The sequence below is a fragment of the Telmatherina bonti genome, assembly GCF_933228915.1.
Source record: "Telmatherina bonti genome assembly, chromosome: 24".
Taxonomy (NCBI): Eukaryota; Metazoa; Chordata; class Actinopteri; order Atheriniformes; family Telmatherinidae; genus Telmatherina; species Telmatherina bonti.
The window spans coordinates 32,798,740-32,814,940 of record NC_136633.1 but is presented as its reverse complement, the minus strand read 5'-3'; the positions used below and the strand labels follow the sequence as shown (position 1 = coordinate 32,814,940).

Below are 16,201 nucleotides of genomic sequence, written 5' to 3'. Positions count from 1 at the left end.
AGGCAAGTACACCTGGACAAGCGGCGGTTACACTTGGATGACATGTGTGTATAACTAGACAGGGTGGGTACATCAGGACAAGAGGCAAGTACACATGGACGAGAGACGGGAACAATTGGACAGAGCATGTACACCTGGAATGAGAGGTGGGTACACCTTGAAAGGGTAGGTTTGGCTGGAGAAAGACGGGTTCAACTGGACAGGGTGTCTACACTTGGACAGTCCTGGTCAACCTGGACAGGGTGAGTACATTTTAAAAAGGCAGGTACACCTGGACAGGGTGGGTACACTTGTACAAGGCAGGTATACCTGGAAAGGCTGAGTACACATGGAAGAGATAAACGTACACCGGATAAGAGGTAGGCACACATGGATCAGAAGTAGGTACATCTGGACTAGACGTGGGTACAGTGGGACAGGGCGGGTACACCTAAACGAGAGGCGGGTACACCTAGACAGGCCCAGTACACCTTGACAGGACAGGTACACCTGGATGAGAGGTGGGTACATCTGGACAAGAGCTGGGTACACCCGTAGGACAGGTGGGTTCACCTGGACTGGTGGTTTTACCTGGAAATGGCGGGTAAATCTGGACAGGGCGGGTACACCTAGAAAAGATGTGTGTACATCTCAAAAAGAGGTAGGTACAACTGCCCAGAGTGGGTACACCTGGATGAGAGGTGGGTACACGTGGAAGAGAGACGGGTACACCTGGACAGGCCAGGTACACCTGGACAGGACAGATACACCTGGATGAGAGGTGGGTACATATAGACAAGAGGTGGTTACACCTGGATGAGGGGTGGGGACACGTGGATGAGATGTGGGGACAACTGGACGACATGCATTAATCACTCGTCAGTTCAGGTACACCTGGGCACTTGGAGGAGAGGAGGATACAACATGGAGAAAAGGCAGTTGCAACGGGGCGAGAGGCGGGTACAACCTGGACAAAAAGCATGTACACCTGGACGTGAGGTGGGCACAACTGTACAGGCTGGGTACACCTAGACAAGAGGAGGGTACACCTCGAAACGCGTGTACACCTGAACGAGAGGGATAAACACCTGAATGATAGCTGGGTACACCTTGATGAGAGGTGGGTACACCCTGATGAGTGGCAGGTTCAGCTGGACTGGGTGGGTACACATGGACTAGAGCTGGGTACACCTGGACAAGAGGTGGGTACACCTGAACGAGAGGCGGGAATAACAGGATGAGGGGCAGGTACAACTGGACTGGGCGGGTACACCTGGAATAGAGACAGGTACATCTGTATGAGAGGTGAATACAGCTGGATGAGAGGTGGGTACACTTGTATGAGGTGAGCACAACTCTACGAAGGGTGGGAAAAACTGGACAGGGCAGGTTCACCTGGACGAAGGTTGGGCACACGAATGGGCAGGTTCATCTGGGCTGGATGGGTTCACCTGGAGAGGGTGGGCACACATGAATGAGGTGGGTACACCCATATGAGAGTAAACTTGAATGGGTGGGTACACCTTGATAAGAGGTGTGTACACCTGGACAAGAGGTTGCTGCACCTGGACAAGAGGCAGGTACAACTGGATGAGTGGTGGGTACACCGGTATGAGATGTTGGTACACTTGGACGAGAGGTTGGTAATCTTGGACAGGGTAGGTATGCCTGAAAGGGAGGTGAGAACACAAAGAGAAGAGGTGGGTACACCTTGATAAGAGGTGTGTACACGTGGAATAGAGGGGGGTACACCTGGACAACAGGCAGGTACAATGGGACAGGCCAAGTACACCTGAATATTTGTACATCTGGACATGGCAGGATAACCTGGACAGAGCAGGTACACCTGTACGAGAGATGTGTACAACTGGATGAAAGGTGGGTACACCTGGAAGAGAGGTGGGTACAGCTGTACGAGAGATATGTATACCTGAATGAGAGGTGGGGACACCTAGATGAGAGGTTGGTACAATTGGACGATAGGTGGGTACACCTGGACGATAGGCAGGTATAACTGGACAGGGCGGGTACATCTGGACAAGAGGCGGGTACTCCTGGACAGGACAGGTACATCTGAATGAGACGTGGGTACACCTGAACGAAAGACGGGTACATCTAGATAAGAGGTGGGTACACTTTCAAATGCAGGTTCACCTTGACAGGACAGGCACACGTGGATGAGAGGTGGGTACACCTGGACAAGAGGCAGGTATAACTGGACAGGGTTTGTACAACTGGGTGAGAGGTGGGTATGCCTGGAAGAGAAGTGGGTATACCTGGATGTTAGGTGGGTGCACTTTCAAATGCAGGTTTACCTTGACAGGACAGGTACACCTGGATGAGAGTTGGGTTCACCTGGACAGGGTGGGCACACCTTGATGAGAGGTGGGTACACTTGTATGAGAGGTGAGAACACATGGATGAGAGGTGTGTACACCTGGACGAGAGGTTGGTATAACTGGTTGAGAGGTGTGTACACTTTCAAATGCAGGTTCACCTTAACAGAACAGGTACACCTGGATTATAGGCGAGTACACCCTGACCAGAGGTGGGTACATATGGACTGAATGGGTAAACCTGGACGAGAGGCGGGTACACCTAGACGTGAGTTAGGCACAATTGGACGAGAGATCAGTACGAGAGGTGGGTACACCTGAATGGGTACACTCAAACGAGAGGTGGGAACCCTTGGATGAGAGGCAGGTACACTTAGACTTCAGTTGGGTACAATTGGACGACAGATTGGTACACCTGGACGAGAGGCGGGTATAACTGGTCAGGGTGGGTACACCCGGACAACAGGTGTGGAAACCTGGACAGGGTGAATACACCTCAACAAGAGGCAAATCCATCTGAATGAGAGATAGGTACACCTCGACAACAGGCCAGTGGACCTAGACGAGAAGTGGGTACACCTGGACAAGAGGTGGGTACACCTAGAGAGATCAGGTCCTTTGCAGGACATGAATTCAGTTCAGCCTTGCTGAGCATCTGGGATTCTTCTTCATGTCTTTGAGCATTCTGTGCTGTGGCTTTTAGTCTACAGAGGACGCTGTCCCTTTAAACATGGGGTTTCCGGGGATTTTGTTGATATAAAGGAGCTGCACCATTTTGTTGCTCTCTTTTGGTGTCAAGCACTTTAATAAACGACACACTGTTGCATGGTCTGAGAAATTGCTTGTTCATCTGTTACAATTTCCACAACATATACATAAGCTATAAAGTTTAATGTGATTAACTGTAATTGATACTGAGCTGAAAAAGACGATCCAGCAGCTTTTTAATAAAAGTCGTCTGTAGCAGTAAAACACTGAATGTTAAGCAGCTTTCAGCGTCTCCAACGTTCCTGACAAGCTAAGGCTGAATCCTCCTCTACAGCTTGTCCCACCTGGCTTCCAGCTTTTTCTGTGACTGGGTGTTATTTCCTGTCATCTCACACTGTCATTGTCCCGATGATGTCAAACCATTTGCAAACACTGTTAATATTCAGCGTCAATACATTTTATTTGCACTCAGGATTCAAATACACCTCTCTTATTCTACTGTGTTTGTGTACAGCTTCCTGATACCTTTTGGTTAAACTTTTTCTGGATTTCAGGCTCATTTAGGTTCAGGTCAGCATTTAGTACAAACCCAGTTTCACTTTATTGTTTGTAGTAAACAAAGCCTCAAAGTGCTTTTCTGTCCATCGGCTGAACCCGACATGCCGGCTGTCTCCAGTAACACCACCATACTGCAACTGGAACACAGGCAAACGTTTATGAAGGTTTATTTTTTACAAAACAAGCAGCAGAAATAATGTAAACTGAGATTTAGAGATGATCCAATCCTGAATTCTTCTAACTGTGGGAAGGTGCATCGCACATGGGAGCAGGAAAAGGAGGTTCATGTTGATGCGTTTGAAGGCAGATTGTTGGTGTGTCTAAAGTTTGGGCATCCGTGCAGCATTGAGGCGGATGGATACACAGGAGGAGCCGGCGGCATAGCGCATCTCCCTCAACATGCCGGTCCACTGCTTCTTATCCTCCTCATACCTAAGAAGAGGGAGAACTAGAATTACCAACGTCTCGAAGGGATCTGCTCCACAACCGGCCAAGACTTACTGCCAGACGTCGGTGACCTCTGTTGGAGCCACTTCCTTGTTCTCCATCTGAACCATAGTGAAGCCGCCGACGGCGAACAGGAAGCCACTGCTGCTCACCAGGCTGACTGAGCTCCTCTCCTGAGGAAACTCGGTGAAGGACTCCCACCTGAGGAGACACGATGAAGAACCAGAGTGGTCACATGACAGGAAACCCGGCAGAACAAACAGCGGTGGTGGCGGCTTCATGATGCGGGACGGTCACATGACAGGAAACCCGGCAGAACAAACGGCGGTGGCGGCGGCTTCATGATGCGGGACGGTCACATGACAGGAAACCCGGCAGAACAAACGGCGGTGGCGGCGGCTTCATGATGCGGGACGGTCACATGACAGGAAACCCGGCAGAACAAACGGCGGCGGCGGCGGCTTCATGATGCGGGACGGTCACATGACAGGAAACCCGGCAGAACAAACGGCGGTGGTGGCGGCTTCATGATGCGGGACGGTCACATGACAGGAAACCCGGCAGAACAAACGGCGGCGGCGGCGGCTTCATGATGCGGGACGGTCACATGACAGGAAACCCGGCAGAACAAACGGCGGCGGCGGCTTCATGATGCGGGACGGTCACATGACAGGAAACCCGGCAGAACAAACGGCGGTGGCGGCGGCTTCATGATGCGGGACGGTCACATGACAGGAAACCCGGCAGAACAAACGGCGGTGGCGGCGGCTTCATGATGCGGGACGGTCACATGACAGGAAACCCGGCAGAACAAACGACGGCGGCGGCTTCATGATGCGGGACGGTCACATGACAGGAAACCCGGCAGAACAAACGGCGGTGGCGGCGGCTTCATGATGCGGGACGGTCACATGACAGGAAACCCGGCAGAACAAACGGCGGTGGTGGCGGCTTCATGATGCGGGACGGTCACATGACAGGAAACCCGGCAGAACAAACGGCGGTGGAGGCGGCTTCATGATGCGGGACGGTCACATGACAGGAAACCCGGCAGAACAAACGGCGGTGGTGGCGGCTTCATGATGCGGGACGGTCACATGACAGGAAACCCGGCAGAACAAACGGCGGTGGTGGCGGCTTCATGATGCGGGACGGTCACATGACAGGAAACCCGGCAGAACAAACGGCGGTGGTGGCGGCTTCATGATGCGGGACGGTCACATGACAGGAAACCCGGCAGAACAAACGGCGGTGGCGGCGGCTTCATGATGCGGGACGGTCACATGACAGGAAACCCGGCAGAACAAACGGCGGTGGTGGCGGCTTCATGATGCGGGACGGTCACATGACAGGAAACCCGGCAGAACAAACGGCGGCGGCGGCTTCATGATGCGGGACGGTCACATGACAGGAAACCCGGCAGAACAAACGGCGGTGGTGGCGGCTTCATGATGCGGGACGGTCACATGACAGGAAACCCGGCAGAACAAACGGCGGTGGTGGCGGCTTCATGATGCGGGACGGTCACATGACAGGAAACCCGGCAGAACAAACGACGGCGGCGGCTTCATGATGCGGGACGGTCACATGACAGGAAACCCGGCAGAACAAACGACGGCGGCGGCTTCATGATGCGGGACGGTCACATGACAGGAAACCCGGCAGAACAAACGACGGCGGCGGCTTCATGATGCGGGACGGTCACATGACAGGAAACCCGGCAGAACAAACAGCGGTGGTGGCGGCTTCCTGATGCGGGACGGTCACATGACAGGAAACCCGGCAGAACAAACGACGGCGGCGGCTTCATGATGCGGGACGGTCACATGACAGGAAACCCGGCAGAACAAACGGCGGTGGTGGCGGCTTCATGATGCGGGACGGTCACATGACAGGAAACCCGGCAGAACAAACGGCGGTGGTGGCGGCTTCATGATGCGGGACGGTCACATGACAGGAAACCCGGCAGAACAAACGACGGTGGTGGCGGCTTCATGATGCGGGACGGTCACATGACAGGAAACCCGGCAGAACAAACGGCGGTGGTGGCGGCTTCATGATGCGGGACGGTCACATGACAGGAAACCCGGCAGAACAAACGGCGGTGGTGGCGGCTTCATGATGCGGGACGGTCACATGACAGGAAACCCGGCAGAACAAACGGCGGTGGTGGCGGCTTCATGATGCGGGACGGTCACATGACAGGAAACCCGGCAGAACAAACGGCGGCGGCGGCTTCATGATGCGGGACGGTCACATGACAGGAAACCCGGCAGAACAAACGACGGTGGTGGCGGCTTCATGATGCGGGACGGTCACATGACAGGAAACCCGGCAGAACAAACGACGGCGGCGGCTTCATGATGCGGGACGGTCACATGACAGGAAACCCGGCAGAACAAACGACGGCGGCGGCTTCATGATGCGGGACGGTCACATGACAGGAAACCCGGCAGAACAAACGGCGGCGGTGGCGGCTTCATGATGCGGGACGGTCACATGACAGGAAACCCGGCAGAACAAACGGCGGTGGTGGCGGCTTCATGATGCGGGACGGTCACATGACAGGAAACCCGGCAGAACAAACGGCGGTGGTGGCGGCTTCATGATGCGGGACGGTCACATGACAGGAAACCCGGCAGAACAAACGGCGGCGGCGGCTTCATGATGCGGGACGGTCACATGACAGGAAACCCGGCAGAAAAAACGGCGGCGGCGGCGGCTTCATGATGCGGGACGGTCACATGACAGGAAACCCGGCAGAACAAACGGCGGTGGTGGCGGCTTCATGATGCGGGACGGTCACATGACAGGAAACCCGGCAGAACAAACGACGGCGGCGGCTTCATGATGCGGGACGGTCACATGACAGGAAACCCGGCAGAACAAACGGCGGTGGTGGCGGCTTCATGATGCGGGACAGTCACATGACAGGAAACCCGGCAGAACAAACGGCGGTGGTGGCGGCTTCATGATGCGGGACGGTCACATGACAGGAAACCCGGCAGAACAAACGGCGGTGGTGGCGGCTTCATGATGCGGGACGGTCACATGACAGGAAACCCGGCAGAACAAACGGCGGTGGCGGCTTCATGATGCGGGACGGTCACATGACAGGAAACCCGGCAGAACAAACGGCGGCGGCTTCATGATGCGGGACGGTCACATGACAGGAAACCCGGCAGAACAAACGGCGGTGGCGGCTTCATGATGCGGGACGGTCACATGACAGGAAACCCGGCAGAACAAACGGCGGTGGTGGCGGCTTCATGATGCGGGACGGTCACATGACAGGAAACCCGGCAGAACAAACGGCGGCGGCTTCATGATGCGGGACGGTCACATGACAGGAAACCCGGCAGAACAAACGGCGGTGGTGGCGGCTTCATGATGCGGGACGGTCACATGACAGGAAACCCGGCAGAACAAACGGCGGCGGCGGCTTCATGATGCGGGACGGTCACATGACAGGAAACCCGGCAGAACAAACGGCGGTGGTGGCGGCTTCATGATGCGGGACGGTCACATGACAGGAAACCCGGCAGAACAAACGACGGTGGTGGCGGCTTCATGATGCGGGACGGTCACATGACAGGAAACCCGGCAGAACAAACGGCGGTGGCGGCTTCATGATGCGGGACGGTCACATGACAGGAAACCCGGCAGAACAAACGACGGCGGCAGCTTCCTGATGCGGGACGGTCACATGACAGGAAACCCAGCAGAACAAACGGCGGCGGCAGCTTCCTGATGCGGGACGGTCACATGACAGGAAACCCGGCAGAACAAACGGCGGTGGCGGCTTCATGATGCGGGACGGTCACATGACAGGAAACCCGGCAGAACAAACGGCGGTGGCGGCTTCATGATGCGGGACGGTCACATGACAGGAAACCCAGCAGAACAAACGGCGGCGGCAGCTTCCTGATGCGGGACGGTCACATGACAGGAAACCCGGCAGAACAAACGACGGTGGCGGCGGCTTCCTGATGCGGGACGGTCACATGACAGGAAACCCGGCAGAACAAACGGCGGTGGTGGCGGCTTCATGATGCGGGACGGTCACATGACAGGAAACCCGGCAGAACAAACGGCGGTGGAGGCGGCTTCATGATGCGGGACGGTCACATGACAGGAAACCCGGCAGAACAAACGGCGGCGGCGGCGGCTTCATGATGCGGGACGGTCACATGACAGGAAACCCGGCAGAACAAACGGCGGTGGTGGCGGCTTCATGATGCGGGACGGTCACATGACAGGAAACCCGGCAGAACAAACGACGGCGGTGGCGGCTTCATGATGCGGGACGGTCACATGACAGGAAACCCGGCAGAACAAACGACGGCGGTGGCGGCTTCATGATGCGGGACGGTCACATGACAGGAAACCCAGCAGAACAAACGGCGGCGGTGGCGGCTTCATGATGCGGGACGGTCACATGACAGGAAACCCGGCAGAACAAACGGCGGTGGTGGCGGCTTCATGATGCGGGACGGTCACATGACAGGAAACCCGGCAGAACAAACGGCGGTGGTGGCGGCTTCATGATGCGGGACGGTCACATGACAGGAAACCCGGCAGAACAAACAGCGGTGGTGGCGGCTTCATGATGCGGGACGGTCACATGACAGGAAACCCGGCAGAACAAACGGCGGTGGTGGCGGCTTCATGATGCGGGACGGTCACATGACAGGAAACCCGGCAGAACAAACGGCGGTGGTGGCGGCTTCATGATGCGGGACGGTCACATGACAGGAAACCCGGCAGAACAAACGGCGGTGGTGGCGGCTTCATGATGCGGGACGGTCACATGACAGGAAACCCGGCAGAACAAACGGCGGTGGTGGCGGCTTCATGATGCGGGACGGTCACATGACAGGAAACCCGGCAGAACAAACAGCGGTGGTGGCGGCTTCATGATGCGGGACGGTCACATGACAGGAAACCCGGCAGAACAAACGGCGGTGGTGGCTTCATGATGCGGGACGGTCACATGACAGGAAACCCGGCAGAACAAACGGCGGTGGCGGCGGCTTCATGATGCGGGACGGTCACATGACAGGAAACCCGGCAGAACAAACGACGGTGGCGGCTTCATGATGCGGGACGGTCACATGACAGGAAACCCGGCAGAACAAACGACGGTGGTGGCGGCTTCATGATGCGGGACAGTCACATGACAGGAAACCCGGCAGAACAAACGGCGGCGGCGGCGGCTTCATGATGCGGGACGGTCACATGACAGGAAACCCGGCAGAACAAACGACGGCGGCGGCTTCATGATGCGGGACGGTCACATGACAGGAAACCCGGCAGAACAAACGGCGGCGGCGGCTTCATGATGCGGGACGGTCACATGACAGGTGGTGTCATGGCGGTGATGGTGGTGATGGCGGCGGTGGCGGCGGCGGCGGCGGCTTCATGATGCGGGGAAAAAGGTCGTCCAACCTGTTTGCTGTAAAGTCGAAAGCTTCGCATGTTGCCGTGAGACCATCCTCGTTGACTCCTCCCGCCACCACGATCTTGGCGTTGTGGATGACGGCGCCGAACATGGCTCTGGGGGTCTTCATGGCCGCCATCTCCCGCCACTCCGACTGCTTGTTGTTGTACACAAACATCTTGTTCAGGGCTTTGCTGTGGGGACAGAGGAAGTTCAGTCAGTGTCAAACATAAGGCCCCGGGGCCGGAGGTGGGTCGCCAGAGGGTCCAATCCGGCCCGATGAAGCATTTGATTCCTGGTGGGTCCATGTTAGCTCTCATGTTTGTGTGCTTTAACGTAAAACACGTATGTAGACGTAAAACATGTCATCATGTCTGGGTTGAAAAGTTTTATGATCGTCTGGAAAATGAGAAAATATTTACAATAAGTAGAGAAATGAAATGACAGTTAACATCTGTCAAGTATGAAATAATGTGTTTCTAATAAAATCTGAATTATCCGTTTGTTTTAACTGCATGCTGGAAATTTAAATACATTTATTATGAAAAATAATTGGAAATAATATTTCAAACTTAAAAATGTTTACAATTTATTTACTTAATATAAATACATAAACATCTTTTTATACAAAAATATAAATACTTTCTGCTCTTGCATCTTCTCTCAGATCGCTCAGATCGTTGTTCGCTACATACTTATTAGTTATTCATTGATTTATTTTTTTTCCAGTATTTTTACCGTATTTATTTAATATTTTAAATATTGTGTTTTACATGTTCTAACACTGTTTAAATAATCAGAGTTTAAAACTACAGACGTGTTTATTCAGGTAGTTTCTGCCTGTTTTGTCTAGATATCAGAATCATTCATTCATTCATTTTCTAAACCGCTTAATCCAATTCAGGGTGGCGGGGATCTGGAGCCTATCCCAGCTGGCTTTGGGCAGAAGGCGGGGTACGCCCTGGACTGCTCGCCACTCCATCGCAGGATATCAGAATTTATCATTTCCCTGTGGGAAAACTAAAACATGAAATGAAATTTGTTCACTTTCAATCATTTCACCTGATTTCTACTATTTTTCACGGCATGATTTGCCGTCATACATAAGTGCTAAAATCCATGAATGGAGTCACAGTAAAACTTTATTTAACTTTGCTTCTATTGGTCGAGTGTTAAAGTGGCGGCTGGAATCACCGATCGCTCTGATCGGTCTGTGATTGGTGACGACATCGGTTGGTCCAGCTGCACTCCGTTCGCAGCAGGTCAGGACTTTCCATCATTCAGCTGCTCTGAACTGCAGACCTGCTGATGCAGGATGATGACTGCAAACAGCTGCGGCACAAACACACTTTTCTACTCACTTGTCATCCGTCTTTCCTCCAATGCAGTAAAGCAGTCCTTTGTGAGAGACCACAGCGTGGCCGTGGATCTTCAGAGGAAGCTTTTTGGTCTCGCTCCACTTCATTTTCCTAAAGAACGTGATAAATGCAAACTATTCCTGTTAGAGAAATCCATACAGCTTCCCAGTAATGCAGGTGATTACAAACTGGTGAAGTCCATGTGAAACACCAAGATGGAGGCAGGAGGAAAGCAAGAAGAGCAGAAATGATACCACTAACTCAACATCGTAGCACATAACGCTGTCCAGTGACTCGTTGGTCTGCAGGTCTTTTCCAGCCATGACGAACAGCAAGTTCTCGCTTTCTCCCATGCTGAAGAGGCACCTGGGAGAAGGCATGGGGGGCAGGGCCACCCAGTCGGATGTGAGTGGATCCAGCTATGGACAGAAGAAATAAACAACTTTCTAAGTCTTGATATTTACCACTCTGTCAATTTTAAGTGTGGAAAGCCCTTATTGTGTCTTAATGATTAAGAAAACCTGGGAATAAGACTGTAGATACACAAGGTCAAGATTAAAGGTCCTTTTCATTGTTTATTTGTTGTCTGAGCTCCAATAATTTTTTTTTAATAAAGGCCATTTAAACTTGCTTAAGTAGGCCCTAGCATATGCCTTATTCACAGCATTTTAAGAGTATTTAGGAACTAAAACAAAAAGTCAAGTTAGCTTAAGTTGCTGGTTATAAGTTAACGAATGTCGTTCGAGTTGCAACACGGGTTCTTCTTAGGATCATCATAGTCAGGCAGGGTCAAACTAACCCGAACCTCAATGGTTTGGACCATTTTGCAACATTTAAGTTAAGCTAATCATAAAGCTAAGCTAACAGGAATTGTTAAATAAAAATACCACCACTTCAAAAGCTAACTTAACATGAATTTTTCATGTTTAATGTTGATAGAAACAGGGCCATGCTAAGTACATAGACCAGTTTACAGTATTAATGCTAAGCTAAGAAGGAGCTAAATAATTAGCATTCATTCTTAAATCTAAATTTTACAATTGTTTAATTTTATTTATATTTTCATTTTATTTATGCTGAAGCAAACCTAAAAGGAAAATGCCCATATGTAACACTAGTACTTCAAAAGCTAACTTCAACAGTACTTATTGATCGTTTAGTCCAATTTTTGTTGTTTAATGTAGCTAGAAGTAGAAAAAGGGTCACGCTGCCTCTTGTCTTTACTTTTCCAGCATTTATGCTAGGCTATGTTAAAACAAAACAGCTGGGTTGGGACTGTTGAGTAAAACTAAAACACATGCACTAGAAAGGTTTACTCATCAACATAAATTATTGATTGCTAAATCCAATTATTATTCTTGTTTAACGCAGATAATTCAAAACAGTGTGACGCTACCAGATTCCAGTGTTTATGCTAAGCTAAGCCAGCCATAAAGTTAACAGAATTTTTTACTTTAACCGCAGACTCAGACAGAAATATTGCCACTTCCAAAGTTAACTTATCAACATCTATCATTATTTGTTCAATTTAATTTTCATGTTTGTTTAATGTATATACAAACAAAACTTAGGACCAGCTTACTATGTCAACCAGTTTTTGGTCTTTATGCTAACCTAAGCTAAATGGAAATAACTGATTCAGACAGACAAAAACAAGTGTAACTAAAGAGATTACTTTTTAACATCAATTATTAATTATCAAGTTATTTTTATTCTTGTTTAATGAAGACCAGAATTAAATGTTTCTGTTACCACTGTTTATGCTTAGTTAAGTTGATAGAAAGGCTGAAAAGAACTGATGTCTTTGGACCACAGAGTAAAAACAAACAAATATCACAGCATTTTGCAAATGAACTCGTTAACATTAAATACTGATTGTAAATCTAGTTTTTATCTTTGGTCGATTTTAAATCAGTTGCTAACTGTTTCAAACAGTTTCTTTCATGTTTAACTTATAGGAAATAGCTAGCATGTGACTGCACAGTAAAAAAAAAAAAAAAGCCATCATTCCAAATGCTCAAACAATAACGTCTGTTGTAAAAAAAAAAGTGTTTTCATGCTTGTTTAGGGTAAATAAAATCTAAAATTAGTGCCATGCCAAGTTTTTAACCGGTTTATGGTGTTAATGCTAAGCTAAGCTAGTAATAAAGATGAGCTAACGGGATTTGCAGGCTTTGGACCACTGAGCTAAACAGAAATACCAGCATTTTGAAATGTATTTATTGACATAAATTAATGTTTGTTTAATCTGATTTTAATAACATTTGATGTTGATAAAAAACAAACAAAAAAAAGCTCTATGCTAGCTGTTTCAATCAGATGGTGGTGTTTATGCAAAGCTAATTGCCGGCTTTGGACTTCTTAGTCAAACAAAAACATTAAAAATAAACCTTTTATTAGAAAAAAAATCTTTCATTTTGACGTTATTGTTTCCTGTTGAGCAGATAAAAACAGAACAATTCCAGTCTATTATAACTAACCATCTTTAAGTGTAATCACAAGATTAATGGACATGAGTGATGTACTGAATTATTGATCCAGCAGCTCATAAATAAATCTACAATGTAGTCAAGATTTGCTCACCAAGTAGAAGTAACACTGTAGCGGCACATCTTTGTTTTCTTCATCCACAAAGAGTCCGCCGATGACAAAGAGCTGGTTCCTGTGTGACACCGTGCTGACGTGGTTACGTGGAACCTGCTCAGACATGGCAGCCAAGAAACACTCGTTCTCGCTGACGTCATACGCTACAGCCGCCGTGTCGTTGATCATCAGGATGAAGTCACGTGCGTACATGCCATGTCTGCGGTTGTCGTTCAGGAAGCCGGGGAATGGGCTGTCCTCCTCCTTGCTGGCGCCCTCCTCCCCCTCCTTGGTCTCGGGCTTCTCTGGAAGCTTCCCCTTGAAGGCATCCCTGATCACCTGGATTGTCTTCTGCAGCTCCGGGTCAGCCTTGACGATCTCGTCCGTCTCCACTTTGTCCCTGAAGTATTTCTCTGGCAGCAGGCGGAAGCGGATGCAGTTGAAAGCATCCTTCAACACCTTGATGCGCGACTCCTTGTCATGACGGACCCAGGCCATGACAGCCTCGAACACCAGCTCCTCCTTCTCCACATTCAGCGCATCTCCTCCGATGATGGCGAACAGCTCATGAGCAGCCAGCTTGAGGAACTCCTCGTCCTTGTGCAGGAACTCGAAGCGATCGGCGATGAAGTTGCGAGCGGCCACAGCGAGTCTGGGACAGCTGAGCACCAGGCCCATCCTAAAGATGGCCATGCAGTTTCCCAGGGACAGCTTCTTCTGGAGATAGTTGACGCACACCGTGAAGACAGAAGGGATCTGGAATCTGTTGGCCACCGCGATTATGTCCTGAACATTGTCATCGGTCAGGTCAATCTCAGCCGAGTAGAGATACTGAATAATCATGTCCAGGACCGAGGGGTTCACGTCTTCCAGGACCACCTCTTTGGTGTTCTCCACCTCCTTCCCATCCTCTGTGAAGAAGATGTCCCTGAAGTAAGGGCTGCAGGCAGCCATGATCAGCCGATGGCAGGGGAAGCTGCGGTCGCCTACCTTCAGGGTGCAGTCCACAAACTTGTTTTCATTTAGCAGCTCCTTCAGGCCGTCCTGTAGCAGGGTGCTCTGAAAGAGGCGCAGCTCCTCCTTGATGGCGTTGGGGTCCATAGCGTGTTGGGACGGGTTCACGAGGCCGAACAGGAGGTTCTGTGGACAGAGGAAGGAGCCAAGGGTTCTGCTGGCAGTCGGCCCTGACTGGAAAAGGCAGAGCGGAGAAACGGTTCCCAATGTGAAGAGCCTGCAATTTAATCCTGCCCCCATCTAAATATAGCCCCCACAGCCCCCCGCCGGCTTCAGGCCCATGCCAGAGCTCCAGCAGCTGCTGTCCAGACTGAAAGAAGCAACTGGGAGCTGCTACTGGGAGACATGCCACCATGATTCAGCTCTGAAAGCGCCGTGGGGGGGGGGGACGTGGACGGCGCTGACTGATAGCAGCTGCAGGTACGAGCCAAAGCGGCGTGCTTCTACGCACAAACTCAGTTCTTCAGCTTCCACAGAAACATTCAGTCTAGTTGTTTACAAATAAATACATGATGTAAACATTTCTGCTGAACATCAGGGTCACACGAGGACCAACAATATGATTTATTAGTTAGCCACGTTATTTTTCCATGATATCTCATGTATAGTTTCCAAACACAAACCTGTTGAACAACGAAGACGAGGCAAAGACTTTCAAACTAAAATAAGCAGGTTAATTAAAACACTTCTAGACTGATGGAGGGAAATGTTGACACTCTGGTTGACTTGGCGAGGAAACTGAAAAAGGAAAAAACTACGATACAAACAGGAGTTTTTGCTGCTATAGTATTTTATTTAACAAGGTGCTTTTATTTTATGTTTTTTACTGGTTCTCTATTTAGCTTCTTTGTGCTATTGTTCCCAAAGTCTGTTTTAAACTAAAGGAAATACTGACAGAATGTTTTATAACTCTACAGAAAGTGTTGTAACTCTGGGATCGTGAAAACCCGACACAACGCCGTCCTGCACAGCTTGCTCGCCGGGTCTAAACTCACACGGTTAACCTCAAGAAGAAAGCAAGCGCTTTATGTGTTCATGCAAATCAATAATCTGACTGCAATCAGGTCTAAAGACAAAGGAAGTGATCAACAAAACAAGACGGATAACAATTCATACAAACTTAGGTGCAGTCGGCGTTCCTGGTGGAGATGGATGAAGATGGCACACAGAACCCTTCCAGCAGGAATCCGAACATCTCTTCATACGATGCAGTTGAGTCTCTAAACCTCCATCAGATCACAGAAGATTTTGTCCGACAACTAAATTAAAGACATTTTTAATCCAACTGTTCAGAAAAGACCATGATAACCCAGGTTGACCCCATTTGTTCTCAAGACTCCCAACTGGGAGAGTGAAAGCGTACCCCTGACTCGGCCTGCATCAAGCCACATTTCAGGGCGTTAACCCTTTTCCCTCCGCGTTAAGAGGAATAAACAGCCGAGTAGCTTCATGAGGTGTCTTGACTTGATGCCAAGGAGGAAAGACATCATGGGCCTACGAACTAATCACCAATCTGAGGAAGTCAGTTCAGGAGTTCATCGTTAAGCTGCCAGTCGTCCCAGTAACAGAGATACCAGCTAGTTCAGACCAGTTACCAGTTAGCATGTTTAATGGTTCAGCACCAGTAGGGCTTGTTGGGAAGGAGGTGGTTTATCACACCTGTGGTGGGAGCTTTGGAGTCCAGAAGCCCTTTCCCACGTCAAGTTCAGAATATTGACTAAATATCTCGTAATTACGAGATTTAGAGTAATTATTTTGATGTATATTCATCATTTTAA

At 50.2% G+C, this 16,201-nt stretch overlaps 1 protein-coding gene across 1 annotated transcript; it reads right to left on the bottom strand.

Annotated features, from left to right (window-relative positions):
* Positions 1-3,732: 3,732 nt before the first annotated feature.
* LOC306773816 (kelch-like protein 41b) lies at positions 3,733-14,620 on the bottom strand. Its single transcript, XM_079263738.1, has 6 exons — positions 13,410-14,620; positions 11,088-11,245; positions 10,830-10,937; positions 9,477-9,662; positions 4,083-4,229; positions 3,733-4,013 (listed from the first exon to the last, which is right to left on the bottom strand). Exons 1-6 carry the CDS (start codon positions 14,508-14,510, stop codon positions 3,902-3,904), a joined length of 1,812 nt encoding a protein of 603 aa, XP_079119864.1. The 5' UTR covers positions 14,511-14,620; the 3' UTR covers positions 3,733-3,901.
* Between the last annotated feature and the right edge of the window lie 1,581 nt (positions 14,621-16,201).